Below are 20,385 nucleotides of genomic sequence, written 5' to 3'. Positions count from 1 at the left end.
GCATCGCTTCGCTTCAGAAGGCCTTTATCAACACCCTAAAAATGTGTGGAGGACTTTTTATGATAGATGGATGCACTTTATTGGACTTCAAAACCTCAACACCCATTTGCTGCCCTAAAAAAAAATTGGAAGAGTCAGGACATTTTTTAATATAACTCTAATTGTATTTGTCTGAAAGAAGTCATATACAGGGTGGCTTCATGGTGAGTAAATCATGGGGTAATTTTCATTTTTGGGTGAACTATCCCTTTAAAAAGATTTTCTGGGGCCTCCGTTGAGTAAAATAGTGCATATGTTGTACTGAACTAAAACAGACTTTAATTTTTTTTCATGAAGATGTTTATCATGCTGAAGGAGCTTGGCAGGATTGTGGTGCTGGAGTTCAATCAGGCTTAGTGGACGACCGTCACAAGGTGGTGGTTAGCCAGCTTCCTGTGGGTGTCTCTCCCAGCAAGATGAAGAACAAGCTCACTATCTTCTTCCAGCGGAGGCAGAATGCAGGAGGAGAGGTTCTGGATGTCAAATACCCTGCAGCGCAGCCAGACCAGGCTTGGGTGCTCTTCAGACACTGGAGAGGTACTATGGGACATCACTGATAACCTCCACTAAACAAAAATGGACTATTTCAGTGAAATGTTTACTGTTCACTTTTGTGTTTTCTCCAGATGCAGAGCATGTTCTGAGGCAGCCTGACAGGGTGATTACCATTAATGAGCAGCAATTTCTTATTCAGCTGAAGAGGTTTGAGGACATGGAGGTAAGAGGAAGCCAAATCAGGATAGCCCTTCACCTATTTTTTACTCACTCATCTTGAACAGGATTGCACTACACAAAGAACATGCTGTCAGATCCCAGGTGGTGTTCAAGGTGAGAAAGCTGAGATGTTCAGGAGTCTCTTGAGTCTGGAGGGGTGCAGTTTCAGCTCCACAGATGTCCTGGAAGCAGTGCAGTCGTGCCGAGACCTCCCCTCTGCTCTGAAATATCTCTGCCATGATTGCCCTATATGCCAGGAGCAAGTATCCTTCAACAGGGTGAGAATAAATTAATTGTTTTCTTGACCTAAAAATATGCAGTCAAAAGTTTTCGAACAGTAAGATTTTAGTTTTTTTTTTTTTAAAGAAGTCTTTTCTGCTCACCAAGCCTGCAAGTACAGCAAAAACAGTAAAATTTTCAAATAATTGTACTATTTAAAATAACTGTTTTCTATTTGAGTATATTTTAAAATTTATTCCTGTGATCAAAGCTAAATTTTCAGCATCATTACTCCAGTCTTCAGTGTCACGTGATCCTTCAGAAATCATTCTAATATGCTGATTTGCTGAAACATTTTTTATTATTAACAGTATTTAAAACATGGATTTACATTTAAACACAGGATTCTTTGATGAATAGAAAGATCCAAAGGTAAGCATTTATCTAATATAAAAAGCTTTTGTCATTATACACTATACCATTCAAAAGCTTGGAGTCTGTATAACTTTATTTGATAATTAATATTTTTATTTAGCAAGGATGCTTTAAATGAATCAAAAGTGATGATAAAGACATTTATAATTTTACAAAAGATTTTTTTTAAATTCTGCTTAGCTGTTTTCAACATGATAATAATAAATGTTTATTGAGCAGCAAATCAGAATAATAGAATGATTTCTGAAAGATTATGTGACTAGAGTAATGATGCTAAAATTCAGCTTTGAAATCACAGGAATAAATGACATTTTAAAACATAGGCAAACAGAAAGCATTTATTTTAAATAGTAAAATATTTCATTTCATTTTACTGTTTTTGCTGTACTTTGGATGAAATAAATGCAGGCTTAGTGAACAGTAAGATTTATAAAAATCTTACTGTTCAAAAACTTCTGACTGGTAGTGTACCTAACATTATTGTGCATTATATGATTTTTATTGATATTTTAATGATAATAATCAACAAACTACTGTTCAAAAGTTTGGGGTCCATATGATATTTTTAACTTAAATTAATGCAAGGGATGCATTAATTTGATCAAAACAGTAACAATAAAGATATTTATAATGTTACAAAAGATACACATTTTTAATCAATGCTGTTTTTGAACTTCTGTTAATCTAAGGATTCTTCAAAATATTTATTGTTAAAAATATTTTGTTTTATATTTTAAAAAAATGTTTCTTGAGCACCAAATCTGCATTTTAGAATGATTTCTGAAGGATCATGTTACACTGAAGACTGGTGTAATGATGCTGAAAATTTTGCTTTGCCATCACAGGAATAAATTGCACAGATATTTTAAATTGTAGTAATATTTAACAATAATAATTTAGTTTTACTGTATTTTTAATAGAATAAATGCAGCTTTTGTGATCATAAATTGATTGATTATAGATTATTATAGTATTTATTATTATAAGGTAATTAAATAATTATGATTAATGCATTTTTAGTACTTGTTCATTTCTCAGGGCCATTACATTTTATTTTATTTTGCATTGTATATTTTATATAAAACTCTATCTCTCCAATCCTAAGACATCACATCAGCCATCCTTATTGTTGAGTCCTGATTAGTTATGTCATATTATTTTACACATGTGGATAATACACAGCAGGCTATCTTTCAATCCTAAATGTTGCATCTGCTTCTCTTTTCTTTTTTCAGATGATCACCATGACACACTGCTGTTGTACATTCTGTGAGAGCTGTTTTAAGAAGTACTTCTCCTCTGTCATTAAGGAAAAGAATATAGTACATGCTGTTTGTCCCCTCTGTAATCTTCCCGATGTACAAAGAGGCCGCAGGGAGGAGTCTATGGAGTACTTCAGTCTACTCGACACACAGGTGTGGAGCTCCAAACATGCTTTTGTTAGCCCTTATGAAATTGAATATTGAATATATGACTAACTGTAAATCATTTTATATGTGTAGATCAGGTATTATCTGGACCCCCAGATCCATGAGCTCTTCCAGAGAAAGCTCAGAGACCAGGCACTGCAGGAAATGCCCAACTTCCGCTGGTGTGCACATGTAAGTTCTGTTATGCACAGATATTTATACAGTATCATTTCAGATCTAAACATGATAGCGATTTCTGTCTGTTTATATTTTTGTAAAGCCTTCTTTGTTTTTTTAGTGTTGCTTTGGGCTCCTTCATGAAGCAGACAGGCTGAGAATGGACTGCCCCAGCTGTGGGAAAAGCACATGCTTTCAATGTAAAAGGCCGGTAGGTTTTGCCTGTACAAACCACAATGCTTTGCATCATGTGCCTTAGTCTTTCAACCAAAATGTTTATCAGTCATGAAGCTGTAAACTTTGCAGGTATAACTTTAAAGGGATAGTTCACTTAAAAATGAAAATTCTGACATTAATTATTCACTCTCATGTTGTTCCAAACTCGTAAGACTTAGTTCATCTTCGGAACACAAATTAAAATATTTTTGATGAAATCCAAGAGCTTTCTGACCCTGCATAGACAGCAATGCAACTAAAACGTTCAAGGCCCAGAAAGGTAGTAAGGACATTATTAAAATAGTCCAGGGTTCAACTGTAATGTAATGAAGCTTCGAGGATACTTTTTGTGTGCAAAGAAAACAAAAATAATGACTTAATTTAACAATTTCTTCTCTTCCGTGTCAGTCCTCATTGCACGTTCAGGAAAGTACCATGATGCATACATTTGAGCCGGCGTTCTGATGTAGAACCTGGATACACTGTGCCTTGTTTACAAACAGAGGAACATGCACACTGTACACTACCAGTCAAAAAAATTTTAACCGTAAGATTTTTAATGTTTTTTAGAGAAGTCTCTTCTGCTCACCTGCATTTCTTTGATCCAAAATACAACAACAGTAAAATGTTGAAATATTTTTACTATTTAAAATAACTGTTTTCTATTTGAATATATTTTAAAATGTAATTTATTCCTGTGATTTCAAAGCTGAATTTTTGGTATCATTCCTCCAGTCACGTGATCCTTCAGAAATCAATCTAATATGCTGATTTGCTGCTCAAAAAAACATCTATTATTATTATGTTAAAAACAGCTGAGTGGAATTTTTTCAGGTTTCTTTGATGAATAGAAAGTTCAAAAGAACAGCATTTATCTGAAATAAAAAATCTTTTGTAACATTATACACGTCTTAATCATTACTTTTGATCCATTTAAAACATCCTTGCTAAATAAAAGTATTAATTTCTATAATTTCCTTTGCAAAGAAACAAATCTGACTTCAAGATTTTGAATGGTATTGTGTATAATGTTGCAAAAGCTTTTTATTTCAGACAAATGCTGATCTTTGGATCTTTCTATTCATCAAAGACTCCTAAAAATGTACTTTGACGTTTTAAATATTAATAATAATAATAAAAAATGTTTCTTGAACAGCAGATCACTGAAGACTGCAGTGATGATGGTGAAAATTTTGTTTTGATATATTTTAAAATATATTCAAATAGAAAACAGTTATTTTAAATAGTAAAAATATTTCAAAATTCTTTTTGCTGTACTTTTATGGCGTTATATGTGTGCCTCAATCCTGAGCGAGTAATTGTAAGTTTTGAGCACAGAGAACTATATTTTGCAAGCACATTACATTACATTACATTAAGCACAAACGTTGAATAAACATTTAAAAATAGTGCTAGAAATGTTATAATTAAGGAAATTAAACAGACCTAGGCATTTGAAAAGACATAGGCCCAGTGAAATGTGTCTAATAATTCCAAAAAGAAAGAGAAGCATTTGTAATCAAAATAGTCGAGATATTTATTAGGAATACCACTTTCTTAACAATTAAGATGCTGCATGTGTTTATCCAGTCTAATCGAAGTGTGCATCTCTCCCCCGACTTTCCCAACAAAAATCCCACCCCCTCTCAGAAAATACATAAAGCTGACATTACTGAGCTATTTGCGTTTAAAAGTAGCCTATTAAAATGGTACAATGGCATTGCTCAGTTCAACGTGTTGGGAAATCGGGCATTTTGTCCCACGTCAGCATTTATTCAACAGTTAATAACGCTCAACATTTAAAGGTAAATATCATTCAGCCAATAAAGTGTAGGCCTATGTATTTCATAAAAAAGTGTGTCTAGTACTATATAAATTCCAAAGGTTTAATTGGCATCTTTATTTCAAACGACCCGACCGACCACGACCCGAATATCATTAAAAATATTTTTGGATGACTCGAAACCGCAGGCACCCGGTCATTTCGGATCAACCCACGCATCACTGATGGATATGGATATCTATGGATAGTTCTACAAGACGGGCTTTGGTTCTACTAGCGATTTGATTGGAGACCAACAGCCAATCACAATTGACCTTTAATTTTCCGATTGGTTGATTTTGTGGCACACTTGTAACGCTGTTGCAAGTTGAGCGAGGTGTGTGTCAAGAGTTGAGCGCGCACAGAATTAAGAGGTTGAGAGAGAGGGGGACTTGACAGGAGCGCAGAGAATACGTTTGTGAGAGAGCACCTGAGTAAACTGCGTGAGAGGGGTTATTATTGCACGTTAATATGGATAATAGCAAATACATTTATTGAGCACGGAATCGTTTTTTCTTTGCTCAAACAAATTTTTTTTGCGATTGTTAATTTCTGTTCAAAATATAATGTAATGTGCTTGCAAAATATAGTTCTCTGTGCTCAAAACTTACAATTACTCGCTCAGGATTGAGGCACACATATAACGCTATATACTTTGGATCAAGTAAATGCAGGCTTGGTGCGCAGAAAAGTCTTTCTGAAAAACTTTTGACTGGTAGTGTACAGAGAGAATGACTTGCAATTTTTTCCCAGCCTTACTTCAAATTACGGTTGAACCACTTATGTAACATGGACTATTTTATCGATCTCCTTACTACCTTTCTGGGTCTTGAGTGTTTCAGTTGCGTTGCTGTCTATGGGAGAGTCAGAAAGCTCTCAGGTTTCATCAAAAATATCTTAATTTGTGTTCCCAAGATGAACAAAGGTCTTACGGGTTTGGAACAACATGAGGGTGAGTAATTAATGACAGAATTTTCATTCTTGGGTGAGCTAACCCTTTAAATTAAAGTGAATATTATTCTAGAAAAAATTTGAAACATACTAAACAAACATTCTAGAAATAAAATGCAGAATGTTGAGTTATTGAGTATGTTGGCCAGACAAGTAAACATCCGAACTAAGTAATTCTTACTGTTGAGCCCCTGCATTGTGGGTTACTTGTAATCTCATATTGATGGAGGCTGTTGTTCTGGATGTTTGTTGTCTAGTGGGCTCCACAGCATGAAGGAATCTCATGTGAGAAGTTCAAAGAATGGGAGCAACTCAACAGCCCCGAGTACCAAAACTCAAGGCTGGAGCAGCTCCTCAGCAGGAATAAAATAGGTAAAACAAAAACTCTTACTAAAGCTTCTTGGTTCAAAGTGTCTCATTGACACTTTCCAAGGTTGTAACGTTCTCCTTGCCCTTTTCAGACTGCCCAAAATGCAAATTTCGCTTCTTCCTGGCCAGAGGAGGCTGTTTGCATTTCAGATGCACTCAGTGCCAGCACGAATTCTGTGGAGGCTGCAGTCAGCCTTTTAAACAAGGCTCTGTAAGTTTACTTCTCTGCAGTCATCATTATAGTTACCTCAGAGCTCTGTATCAATTAATGAGCATATGTTGTCCTCGCAGGCCTGTAATTTTTCTGTCGAGTGCAGAGCTAAGGGGTTACATGCTCATCACCCTCGAAACTGCCTTTATCATCTGAGAGACTGGAGTGTCCAGAGACTACGGACCCTGCTTCAGGTAACAGACGTCTTTACTTTGATCTAGCCATTATACCCTACCATGGTTCAACTGGCTAAACGACTTTTATTTATCTTTTCAGCACTATGGGGTATCACATCCCCTCATGTTCAGCCCCAAAAATACAGCAGGGAGACACTCTAAAGGTATATCTATTTTTTGACATTACTCACCCGTCGTTCCAAAATCGTTAAGACCTTTGTTTATCCTCGGAACACAAATGATGTGTCTCTTATAGGTATTTGTGGTGTAATGGAGTTCCAAGAATCAGGAGCTGTCAAGGAGGAGCCATGTGGACGACCAGCTCTTCCAGAGTACAGTGGTTACTGCACGTAAGAAACGCTTGCTCTGATTATTCACTAAATGCATTCACTGAACTGTTCTTCCATAGATACAACAAACTCAAGAGATGTTATGCTCACTTTTAGGGTACATTATAAAGAGTTTCTGGTGGAGCTAATAAACAGCAATGCACTGGACCCTGTGGTACTGCTAGATGTTGCGGAACTGAGGGCAGAAATGGACCGCTGGAAAGTGCCAGTACCAGATAAACAACCTTCAGAACCAGATCAACGGTACGCGGACAGACTTCGGCAGGTTAGTGCACACTGACTTCAAATCATTCATTTTACTTCGTCAAATGAAGTGTCATTTGTGCACTGTATTGTTATTATCAAATCCTGTTATTTGAGATAACAACAGTTATTTCGGCCCATTAAATGCACAATTGAAAAGATTTTATACATTTGTAATTGTTTTAAGATTTAAAATGGGTCATTCCATGTCAAATCAACCAAATTTCAAAAACTTCCCTGACTGAATTTTTGATTTTGCCATTTTTCCTGAAGAAAGATAGACACGGATAGTGATGAAAGCCAAAATATTACATGTCATGGATGAATATTTACTGAGTAATCCACTATTTTGTCAAAATGCTATTTTTCACCTGAGATTCAGAGCCTTCAGAAAGATGCCAGCATGGTAATGTTATTTTTAATTGTTTTGATAGAGGGAAACAATTTCAACATTATTTCTGCTTCAGACATTGTTCTTTAAATAAAATAAGTATCTGCAGTACACAGAGTGACCAACGTTTGGTTTTTGACCACTAAAAATCTATAATATTCAACAATCTGGACATCGAGTCTCATTGAGATCCCCATATCTCTGGGACTGAATGATGTAGAGCCTTGAAAATTAAGATTCTAAAAGAAAAGTGTATAAAGAACTAAAATCATATTGTGATATCTTTAATACTTCTTGAGTTATAGGCTCACTTTGAAAAAAGAATATTTATGGCACTCAGACAGGTATATTCAATGCAGTTGTCTTGATGGAAAGAAACAAGATCTCTAGTTTTAACATCATTTGTTCTTCAGACATTCCTCATTGAAAGAAAAGAAGTATCATATTTTTGCAAACTGATCCACATTTGGTTTTTGACCACTGAATATGTGCAAATTTTAACGCTTTACCCGGGAGCCATATTAAAATTCCAATATCTCTGGTACTAATTCTCATAGGGCAATAAAAATAAAGATGCCAAACAGAAAGTTAGTTAAGACACATTATCTAAAAGGGCATTAAAATATCTTTATTACTTCTTGAGTTACAGGCATGCAAACTTTGGAGAAAAACTTGAAAAGTGCTGTTTCCCCATTTTTGAATGGTCACCATTGGCACATAGTGCAACTAAGAATTGCTTGTCAACAGATTTTACTAATAGAACTACCAATCTCTGTGTTAAAATAAGATAATGATGCTGCCATCTTTCTGAAGTCATTTTTATCCCCCTGTAACTTGACTCTGAATCTAAGGTAAAATTGCCTTTTTACCTCCCTCTACAAAATAGTGCATTATTCAGTAAATATTCATCCATGACACTTATTATTTTGGCTTTCATCACTATACATTTTAATCTTTCCCCATTAGCAAAATAAAAAAACATTAGCAAAATCAAAAATTTGACAAGGGAAGTTTTTGAAATTTGCTTGATTTGACACGGAATGACGGAAAAAAAAAATTGTGACGAAAGATATACATGTATAGTAGTGAAAGCCAAAATATTACACTTCATGGATGAATATTTACTGAATAATCCACTAATTGGTCAAAATGCCAATTTTGATTAGATTAAGAGCCTGTTTACAAGGGTGTAAAAATGACTTCAGAAAGATGGCAGCATCATAATGTTATTTTTACACAGAGATTGGTAGGTCTGTTAGTAAAATCTATTGACTTTAGCGATCTTTTTTGCATTTTGTGCCAATGGTGATCATTCAAAAATGGGGAAACAACACTTTTCAAGTTTTTACTCCAAAGTTTGCATGTCTTTAACTCAGGAAGTATTAAAGCTATCTTAATACTCTTATAGATATTGGGTCTTAACAAACTTTACTTTTGGCATCTTCATTTTTAATTAATTCCAGAGATACTGCAATCTCAGTATGGCCCCATGAGTAAAGCTTTCAATTGTACACAATTGGTCAAAAACGGCCACCGGCACAAGGCCATGGGAACCAGATGAGTCCTTCCCAATTTGACTTTGTTGCAATATGGAACTCTTGCATTATTATTGACATTTTATTTTATTATTTTAATACTGTAAGGTTGCTTTGACACAACTTGTATTGTAAAAAGCGCTGTATAAATAATCTTGACTTAAAAACCAAATGTGGGTCACTTTGCAAAAATATAAAACTTCTTTTATTTAAAGAGGAATGTCAAATGTTGAAACTAGAAATATATGTTGCTTTCTTCTGTCAAGACAACTACATTGAACATGCATACCTGTCCGAGTGCCATAAGTATTCTTTTTCCAAAGTTTGCATGCCTGTAACTCAAGAAGTATTAAAGATATTGCAATATGATTTTTAGATTCTGGTTCTTAATAAACTTTACTTTTGGAATCTGCATTTTCAAGGCCCTACAACATTCAGTCCCAGATATATGGGGACCTCAAAGAGGCCACATGTCCAGATTGTTGAATTACCCATTTTCAGTGGTTGAAAACCAAATGTTGGTCACTTTGCACACAGCTAATGCTTATTGTATTTAAAACAGACTGTCTAAAGTATAAATAATGTTGAAACTAGGACTAAAATGTACTGAAAGGGTCAGGCACATTACCTTGCTCTCAATAGTCTATTCATAAGATTCTATATTTGAATCAGTTTCAGGTATATTTGGAGGAGGGACTTTAATAGCTTCTTAAACTACCAAGAGCTAAAACAAGCAGTATTGTAAAATGTTTGAAACAAATCACAGGCCTCATAGGGAAAAGCGACTGCTTTCGCCACACAATGCATTCACATCAATTAAGCAAGATTTACCCCACCTGGTTACAGAGTTAGAGACATGCAAACTTTTTGGAATGGTCACTATTGGCACCTGGCTTACTACCTAACAATCCCTGTGTAAAAATAACATTATGATGCTGCTATCTTTCTAAAGTCTTGTAATTTGACTCTGATTCTCAGGTGAAAATTGCCATTTTTACCCCCTCTACAAAATAGTGGATTGCTCAGTAAATCTTTATCCATGACCATGACATGTAACATTTTGTCTTTCATCACTATACATGTTTATCTTTTTTCAAAAAAAAGATTAGCAAAATCAAAAATTTGAGCCAGGGACCTCTGAATTTGAGCAACACAGAATGACCCAAATATTATTCTACCTAGCAGTATTTGTTTTACAATCAATCAATCAAATCAATGCAATCATACATATAGATGAAACTGAAATGATGTGTATGACAATTAAGTCAGTAAATTTGATGGTTGTGAGTGCCCTTTCTCAAATAAAGGGTTGTATCCTTTTTAGATCTTAAAAGAGAGGGTTAGGCTGACCAGCGGTGCAGCTTCTGGATTGAGGGCAGCTGCTCCTCCCACACCTTCCCCCTCTTCTCCTCCTGCGGCTGGAGCTCCATGGTACTCCATCCTGAGCCGGGCCGTTCCTGAGGACTCCCAGCAACTCCTGCTGCTGACCGATTGAAGAGCATATCAGAGCACATAGACTTTATATGCAGTTCCGTTGTCACTATTAATATAACCAGAGTGATAAATCTGGTCCAGCCAAATAGTTTTTCAGTACATTATTATGAAGAAAAGAAAGTCTTTCTTACCACTACACAATTTTAATGTCATGCCGGAGGGAAATTATGCTTAAGAATGAGCAGAGCAACCAGCAATGATGCAGGACTTTTATCCGTTTTTACAATATGAGTACTGAAGTTTCTGTATCATACTTAATATAGTCACTACTTCTGTTAAAGCTTGTGGCTTTCAAAACTACTCCAGTTCTCTAATAGTTGGCAGTGAGGATCTACTCGTACTTGTTCTAACTGTTTTATATTAATTGTGTATTAAATCAGCTTTATACAGTATATGCATTATACTGAGCACAAGTTTGCACTTTTGGCCCTTGTGAAATGGGTGTAAGCATGATCCATAGGAGGTGTGAGAGGTTATGTGTTCCTGATATGATTATTTTACTGTGTGAATAACTGTGAATATAAAACATTTATTTTCTCACAGTCTAATTTTTTTGTGTTTACGAAATACTATAGTAGTTAACACCTAGCCTGGCAAGTTTTTTGTCTATATTTTCAGCCGCCAGGAATACTTTTGCTTTTATTTTGTATTTCAAGTTATTTGGCTGAGCATTGTAACTGGCATTAGGACTGCTTACTTTTTGAATATCTCTGTTAGTGTTTTAGGCGCTCCAGATAGCAGCGCTTACTGCAGGTTACATTGTTATGCAGGTAGGTGTGAGCAAGGGTAGATAGGTTTTCACAACAAAACCCGCACAATTACTACTTATAACTAGCCCAATGGTGTTTCAAGGGGCGTCCCTGGTAAATTTGCGTTCCAGGGGATAAATATGAAGTTATTGGAGTCGCTTCAACTTGTGGCAACAGTGTTGCCAAACCAAGTTTTCCTGCAGAATTGGGCTACTTTCACATTGTTGCCGCGGGTTGTTTTTAATGTCCGCGATCCCAGAAATGTGATATTTAGCTCATGGAATGTGAATTTTACCAGGAGAACCCCACCAAAAAGCAGGTATATGCAATTTTTACTGGGAGACAACCTCCGAAACGTGATTGAGCTAGTTTTGGATTAGTTCTGAGTAGGAATTAAATGGGTTCTGCTGTGAAAACATGGCAACCCTGAGTGATTCATTCAGTGTGGTATTGAAAATTAGTGTTAATTTAACACAGCAACTTTTTCCAAAAAAGTGTTTATCGACAAATCCAGTGACTTCTTGGACAAACCTTATCTAGTGTCAGAGACTCACCTGAGCTACGACCATGTTTTATACCCTAAATCACAGTGTAAGCGATTTATCTATTGTCTTTATCTAGTGTATACAGGGATTTTGTCAAACGACTTCTCAATTAGAAATCAGGATTTTAGTGCAGAGCAGCAGCTTGGAAGTGACAGCTGGTTTATTGGGTATTTGGCTGTATAAATACAGTAGCATATGTGAGCAAAGGAGAGAAGGAAACAAAAATGTAAAGAGCTGACACTAGGCTGTAACATAGACAATTACAAAAATTTGCTTAATTTTACAACTTAATTACAAATTAAAGTACATCATAGGAACACTCATTTTTTATAGAACAATATAAAGCATTTTTACACAACGAATGGTGTACACTTCATTCTCAGATTAAAAATGAAATGTAATAGCCTATTTTATTATAGATTTTCATATTTTAAATGAATAGATTTTCATATTTAGAGTAAAAATCTACACATAAACAGCATTTGAAGATTAATAAATGATAGGTAAAAACGTTTAAAATACAATGTTATTTTAATCTTTATATAACGAAAAAGTAGTCTAGTAGAAAAATGTAGCCTAATTGTAATGTTAGCTTTAATAAAAATTCAACCCCTGAGACATAAAATTCTGAACACCCTATTTCATGGAAATGTACCTGAGATTAATGGGTTTAAATAGCTGCTCAGCCTCATCATATCTAACACTTAAAGTCCCCCTGAAATCAAAATTAAAGTTTTTTGGCTTTTAGTATGAATATATTAGCCTTAAGATTATCTATGAGCTAGTGTGCTTCAAAACAACGACAAAATTCGCGTTTACAAGATATGGGCATTCAAAACTTACAGTCTCGTCACTTCCGCCAATATGAATCAACGATTTTGATGATATCACCGTGCACTTCAGTTTCTCATCAAACGTTCTGACCAATCAAATGCTCTCTAGAGTCCGTATTGTCCCGCCCCTACACAGAGACGCAATACACGGAGCAGATCATATGCGCTCATATGTGCGATCGGCATGTATTATACTACACAGCCTCAGCATGATTATGATCACTATTTTATTTTAGCAGGAGTTTCATATTGAATCTATGGGGTAATTTTATTAGTCTGTGGCTGTCATAAGCTACAAATGCGGCTTTATCCAGCTTAACGGCTCTGGCCCGAGCAGATATAAATGGTACGCTATTGGCTATTCAAAATAAGTGGGCGGGGCTGGGCGATATGTTTTTGTTTCAGTCAGAGCCATATAAAAAGGAACGTCATACGTAAATTAGCATATTTATGACGTCATTACGTTACGGTATCTTCACTAAAGATTAAAAACTTAAAGGTCCACTGAAGTGACTTGAAACACGCAGCCTTATTCTATGTGGTGACGTGCTTTTAACTGAAACCAGAGCCATATAAAATTTTATATTAAAAACGTATATATATGGCTCTGGTTTCAGTTAAAAGCACGTCACCACATAGAATAAGGCTGCGTGTTTCAAGGCACTTCAGTGGACCTTTAAGTTTTTAATCTTTAGTGAAGATACCATAACGTAATGACGTCATAAATATGCTAATTTACGTATGACGTTCTCTAGCAACATTTAGCGACTTTTCAAGCAGGCTTCAGTTATTTTTGTTGAAAATTTGGCGACAGTTGACATTGTTCGTTCGCAGAGCAAAAATATACAAATTTGTCTCTTAGATGTAAGTTATTCATTATTAACTTCTTGTTTATTGAACTTGTGTACATTATTACACCATTAAAGTAGTTTATCCACTTTATTATTTTACCGTAAGAGTGGGTGCGGCCATTTGTAAATTTGATGGGTCTGTCTTCCAGTCTCATCCGTATCCAGATATTTTTAGCTGTACAAAACAATTTGTTTTGCTGCTTGATATTGCAAACTGGTGTCTTATATTATTTTAATGTGTTACTTTATTATGAACACACTAGTTTGTAATGCAGTTTTACCATTTGCTGCATGTTGTTGTTATTCTTTTTGTTATTTTCCAATAATGGCTAATCGTCTCACACATAGGCTTATTTCCATGTTGAAGAACAAGGTGGATTGAGAAAAAGGTGGGAACAGTTGGCATTGTTTGAAAGTATTTCATTCAGCAGAGCAAAAATAGACATCTGTATCTCAGATTTAAGTTACTTATTAACTTCATGTTTATTGAACTTGTGTATATTACTGATAAAATTATTACATTTATATAGCAATGAACATTGACTTTCAGTAAACTGACACAGGAAAATGTTTGTATTTTGTAATTTATCTTTTTACGTAGCTTTAAACATAACTATAATACATTTTTCAACATTGTGAGATGGAAATCATTTACACAACATAAAAGATGACAGAAATTTAACATTGATACATTATTTCAAAGTACTCATGTACCAAACTTCAACAGCACAGGAGCTTTTCTTCAAAACATGGTTTATTCGATAGGGTTTACAGGTGCATCATCTCTAACAGCTGAAAATGCCTCAATCTCTTTAACGATTCTTTCTCCAATTATGTTGTTATTAGCTGCTAAAACTCTTCTAGACATCAGATCCATCGGGCCACCTGAAGACATTTTTTGGAAAAAAAAAAAAAAAACTCATATTGAAAGATTTTAAAATGACATTGTTTGGAAAAACAAACCACTGACAAACTGAGAATAAAATATAAATATTAGATTAAAAAAAAACTAAAATGATAAATGTTGACAACTGTAAAGTGAAGTACTAACATTACTAAAACTAATAATAACCATTAACTGAAATAAATGAATGCTATAAAAATGACATTACTAAAACTTAAAATTCACATATATAAAAATAAAAGCTAACTAATTCTAAAATAACATATTTAAAATGTGATTTAACAACTTAAACTCAAAAGAGCTCTCTTTACCTTCAACATCCATGAGAACTCCTCCTGCCTCTGAGACTATGACTGCCGCAGCCGCCACATCCCAACAATGAATCCCAATCTCATAATAGGCCTCGACACAACCAGATGCTACCAAGCACATGTTGATGGCAGCAGATCCAACACCGCGTATCCTTAAAAGGAAAATTAAATTAATATTCATGAGAAATTTGTTGATGCACAGTACAGTATAATTGTAAAGTACAGTTGAGGTCAAAATGTTAATTATTTTACCAAATAAGAGGGATTATACAAAATGCATGTTATTTTTAATTTAGTACTGACCTGAATAAGATATTTCACATAAAATATGTTTACATGTAGTTCACAAGAGAAAACAATAGTTGAATTTATTAAAAAAATGACCATGTCCAAAAGTTTACTTGATTCTTAATACTGTGTTACCTGACTGATTCACAGCTGTGTTTTTTGTTTACTGATAGTTGTTCATCAGTCCCTTGTTTGTCCTGAACAGTTAAACTGCCAGCTGTTCTTCAGAAAAATCCATCAGGTTTTTCAACATTTTTGTGTATTTGAATCCTTTCCAACAATGACTTTATGATTTTGAAGTAAGAATCAATTTATTAAGAATCAAGCGTATGTAAACTTTTGAACGGGGTCATACCTTGTGGACGATATGGAAAGTCTTTTATGTGAAATATCTTATTCAGCTCAGTACTAAATAAAAATAACATGCATTTTGTATGATCCCTCTTATTTTGGTAAAACTTTGCAGACTCTGCAAGGTGTATGTAAACTTTTGACCTCAACTGTAATTATTACATTTAAGGGCAAATCTGTTCCAGTGAGGCTGTGTGTGGATTTGAAGAAACCAGGCACATACCCATGAACGGGAAGGCATAAGATTTTCCTCATGCTTGTGAAAATCTTATCAACGGCATCAGGATCTCTATTAGAGCCAAACTCTGTAGCGATGATTGACTGGTTAATCTCTGTTAATGATGTGGAAACAATTGCAGAGAATTAAGATGATTGCAAACAAACACGGAATTCAACTAGATCAGCATGCTCCAAAGAACAGTTACCTTTTTGGGCCGACACTTGTAGCGGCTGCCCATTGCAAAATGCCCCCTTCCCTTTTCGAGCTGTGTACATCTTGTCTTCTATGCAGCTGTAAACCACACCAAACTCTAACTACAACAGAAGAATGATGAGTCTGACAGATGCGCTTTCCACTGGATGAACCTTCAGCCTTCCAAAGGCATGATAAATGAGCAAGAAAACAAAGTGGGAGCAGAGCAGCAGTTTCTGATTTAATCTCACCACAAAAAGATCTATCACCAGTGCTGTCACTCTGTTATTCTAAAATTAAAGGGAGTGCATTTGAAAGCAAATGATGCTTACCAATTTGTTGACAGCAAAGCCAATGGATATAGCAACAAATGGATATCTGGACAAAGAAAAGCATATTTATTTTGTATTGCTCATTCTAGAAGAGTGAAAAGTCTCAAAGTATGAAAGCCAAACATTCCTGACATTAGCTAGTGGAGGTAAAAAAAAAAAAACGGAGACAACACTGAATATCTAGGGTTTAAAATCCCATTTGTGAGTGGTGGCCAAAATTAATAGAACCCTATTATTTTCACCAGCTAAAAATGGTTTTAAGTCAGTTATTTCTATCTTTTGCTGTAGTGTGTGAGTAGGAAACATCAGATTACATTTCCAGACATTCATTTTGCCATTAATTGTAATAATCCAGTGAGATTTTTGTTTGCACAAGGATTCTGACAACAGCCAGTGCTCCACACAGAGATCTGATCTCATCATCATCCAGTCTGTCTGGAATGACATGAAGAAACAGAACAAACTGAGACGGACTAAATCCAGAGGAACTGTGGCAGCATCTCCAAGATGCTTCTAGAAACCTACCAGCAAAGCTACAGTACTGTTAAAAATGCTGTAAAATGAGGATGCTTTCAAAAAATAATATCATAAATAGATGTTCTATATCAATTAACTTCTATTAACTAAATTAAATTAACATTTGATGTGACCATCCTTTGCTTTTAAAGCAGCTTTTGCCCAAGGTGCACTTGCGCATAGTATTTCAGGTAGCTTTGCAGGTAGACAATTTATTCTGTTTCTTCATGTCATTCCAGACAGACTGGATGATGATGAGATCAGATCTCTGTGTCGAGCACTGGCTGTCAGACTCCTTGTGCAAACAAAAATCTCACTGGATTATTACAATTAATGGCAAAATGAACGTTTGGAAAGGTAAACTGACATTTCCTACTGACTACAGCAAAACATAGAAATAACTGACCTAAATCATTTTTAGCAGGTGAAAATATTAGTGTTCTAATAATTTTGGCCACCACTGTATTTATAATTGATATATAAATAATAAAATGCTGATAATATAATTTGTAGTTTAAATTATTTAAATATTACACTATACTAAATAGTTTTAATAATTTCATTTGACCAGTTTTTGTTTTTTTCTTCAGTAAATTTTTTTTTTAATTACCCATGCACAAAGTTAGTGGTCCCATCCACAGGGTCAACAATCCATGTTGGGTTTTCAGTCAAAACACAAGGTTCTCCTGCAGCCACTGACTCTTCACCAATGAAACTGAAACAAAGAGGAGCAGAGACCTTCTATTCTCTTTACTTCAGATCCAATATGCTCTATCTAGGAACTTATACAGAATTTATATGAACTAAAGTATTCCAAGATTTTCTTATCTTTCATTCTTCAGTCGAAAAGAAATTCAGTTTTTTGAGGAAAACATTCCAGGTTTTTTCTCCATATATTGGACTTCAATGGTGGTAAACAGGTTGAAGGTCCAAATTGCAGTTTCAATGCAGCTCCACACAATCCCAGCTGAGGAATAAGGGTCTTATCTAGCAAACCGATCTGTCACTTTCTAAGAAAAATACAAATTGATGTACTTTTTAACCCCAAATTCTTGTCTTGTTAAAGGAGAAAAAAGTGTTTCGCCCTACCCTACCTTTTTGTGCCAAAGTACATATGTGAAGAACTGACCTTTCCAACATGAATACATATTGTGTCAAGTCACAAGACAAGCATTTGTGGGTGAAAAATATATAATTTATTTTGAAGAAGAAGAAAATGGCCAATTGTTTCGCTAGATAAGACCCTTATTCCTCAACTGGGATCGTGCAGAGCCCTTTGAAGCTGCATTGAAGCTGCAATTTGAACCTTCAACCAATTGGCCCCCATTGAAGTCCACTATACAGAGAAGAATCCTAGAATGTTTTCCTCAAAAACCTTAATTTCTTTGCGACCAAGTTAACATGCGTATTGTAATGTTCTAATTTTATGTACATAAGGTCTAAAAGAAGGTTTAAAGCTTTTCTGACACTATGTTAGTATGAAGGACTCAATACCTGTGATCAGGAAACCTTTCTTTCACTGACGTAATAATAAGTTGCTCCACATTCTGATCTGTTTTAGTGACCAAGTCAACAGAGGAGCTTTTGCACATGATCTTCAGGTCGTTCTGCAAAGCGTCCCTCACGATCTGAAGACAACAGAGGTGAAAAAGTTTCAGTAAAAATGACCTTAAATTACAAAATCTATTTTTAAAGAATGATGCTATTTCACCTCTCCTGCTTTCCTGGCCAAAGTCACAGCATGGTCCATGGCCTCCTGCCAAAGGTCGGGCATTGTGCCTTTATGTAAGGATCCTTTTTGATTAGACATAAAAACACGTATTTATTTATTCCTATCTATATCAGACAGCAGCTACAGGAACGCTACAGTGTAAATTGATTCAGGAGTCCCACTTGATAAAAGCTATGACTAAAGCTTATTTTATTGGAGGAGACAGTTTATGTTTCTGATTAAATACATTTTTTTACCACATTCCTAGCAGTTCCTTAATCCCTGCACACACTCCTTATATAATGTTCTTTCTAAAAAATAGGCCTCCAACTGGGTCTCCAGCTTTCTGTAAAGAACCTGCTGTTAAACCTGAATGATTTGTCATATTATTATCTAATAAAAATATGCTATCTGTCTTTAATTTAAGAATTATTAAAAATTCCATTTCTAAAATGTGACCCTGGACCACAAAACTAGTTGTAATTACACGGGTATATTTGTAGCAATAGCAAAAATATGTATGGGTCAAAATTATCGATTTTTCTTTTCATGCCAAAAATCACTAGGATGTTAAGTAAAGATCATGTTCCATGAAGATATTTTGTACATTTCCTACCGTAAATATAGCAATACTTATTTTTTTTATTAGTAATATGCATTGCTAAGAACTTCATTTGGACAACTTTAAAGGCGATTTTCTCAATATTTAGATTTTTTGCACCCTCAGATTCCTGATTTTCAAATAGTTGTATCTCAGCCAAATATGGTCCTATCCTAAAAACACTTTACTCTGTTTAAAATATCAGTTTGGAAATTAAATAATAGCTTTAATAATTAAATGAACTTTAAAAAAAAAAATCAACACCTGAAACATGAAATTGTAACTAATGTGCTTAAATCAGCTGGCAACAGGAAACCCAGTCATATAACGGTATTAAAGCATTTGAAGTATTTTATAGTCCATGAACTACATGTCTAAGCTACGTATTTTAATACGTGTTCATTGCAAATAACTTATGATACATGATAGATGAACTAATCTTTAGTGAAGATACCCTGCAAATATGCGTCCTTTCATTACTTGACCATTAATAGGAACGACAAATCTATAAAAATAGACGCAAACCAAGCAGTATGAGCTGTTCACATATGTAATAACATTTTAAACATGTTCAACTTCAACAAAAAATAATAAGAACACAAAAGTCCTACCAATGACCGGCGAAATGAAGACAAACTGTAAGATTGTTGGATTTCCGGGTTCTTGGAGGAGGACCAGACGAGATTAACCCTAAAACATCTGGCTATTTTTAGAAAACGAACTTAGCAATTAGTAGAAAGAAATATACCACTGTGGCTTTTATATAGATAATAAATACTATACATTTTAATGTGCTGTTTAGCACCTACAAGTTTTTAATACTTGTTTTTTCTACAATTGTGCCGCGCATGCGCAGTATGAACTTTCAGCATCCCGGTGTCAAAATAAAAGTTCAGTCCACAGATTTTTTTTTTTTTATACACAGATTAATCACAGTAAATAAAACCGAATGAGATTTTTTTTTGCATGTGTGACCCTTGACCACAAAACCAATCTAAAGCAGCGCGGGTATATTTATAGCAAAAGCCAAAAATACATTGTATGGGTCAAAATGATCGATTTTTCTTGCCAAAAATCATTAGGATATTAAGTAAAGATCATGTTCCGTTTAGATATTCTGTAAATTTCCTACCATAAATATATGAAAATACATTTTGAATTAGTAATATGCTTTGCTAAGAACTTAATTTGGACAACTTTAAAGACGATTTTCTCAATATTTAGATTTTT

General features: G+C 34.8%; 2 protein-coding genes across 2 annotated transcripts; one reads left to right on the top strand and one right to left on the bottom strand.

Annotated features, from left to right (window-relative positions):
• Window positions 1-357: 357 nt before the first annotated feature.
• LOC141344560 (E3 ubiquitin-protein ligase RNF31-like) lies at window positions 358-10,758 on the top strand. Its single transcript, XM_073849440.1, has 13 exons — window positions 358-576; window positions 666-757; window positions 849-1,031; window positions 2,643-2,822; window positions 2,910-3,008; window positions 3,115-3,204; window positions 6,240-6,354; window positions 6,444-6,562; window positions 6,643-6,756; window positions 6,839-6,902; window positions 6,995-7,088; window positions 7,185-7,353; window positions 10,582-10,758. The coding sequence occupies exons 1-13, from the start codon at window positions 456-458 to the stop codon at window positions 10,750-10,752; spliced, it is 1,611 nt and encodes a 536-aa protein (XP_073705541.1). The 5' UTR covers window positions 358-455; the 3' UTR covers window positions 10,753-10,758.
• Window positions 10,759-14,187: 3,429 nt separating this feature from the next.
• LOC141344054 (inositol monophosphatase 1-like) lies at window positions 14,188-19,972 on the bottom strand. The gene is made up of 9 exons (XM_073848780.1): window positions 19,767-19,972; window positions 18,555-18,637; window positions 18,338-18,471; window positions 17,454-17,558; window positions 16,328-16,373; window positions 16,009-16,117; window positions 15,807-15,915; window positions 14,945-15,096; window positions 14,188-14,614 (listed from the first exon to the last, which is right to left on the bottom strand). Exons 2-9 carry the CDS (start codon window positions 18,615-18,617, stop codon window positions 14,484-14,486), a joined length of 849 nt encoding a protein of 282 aa, XP_073704881.1. The 5' UTR covers window positions 18,618-18,637; window positions 19,767-19,972; the 3' UTR covers window positions 14,188-14,483.
• Between the last annotated feature and the right edge of the window lie 413 nt (window positions 19,973-20,385).

The sequence above is a fragment of the Garra rufa genome, chromosome 10 (genome assembly GCF_049309525.1).
Source record: "Garra rufa chromosome 10, GarRuf1.0, whole genome shotgun sequence".
Lineage (NCBI taxonomy): Eukaryota > Metazoa > Chordata > Actinopteri > Cypriniformes > Cyprinidae > Garra > Garra rufa.
This window is presented reverse-complemented; position numbering and strand designations above follow the sequence as displayed.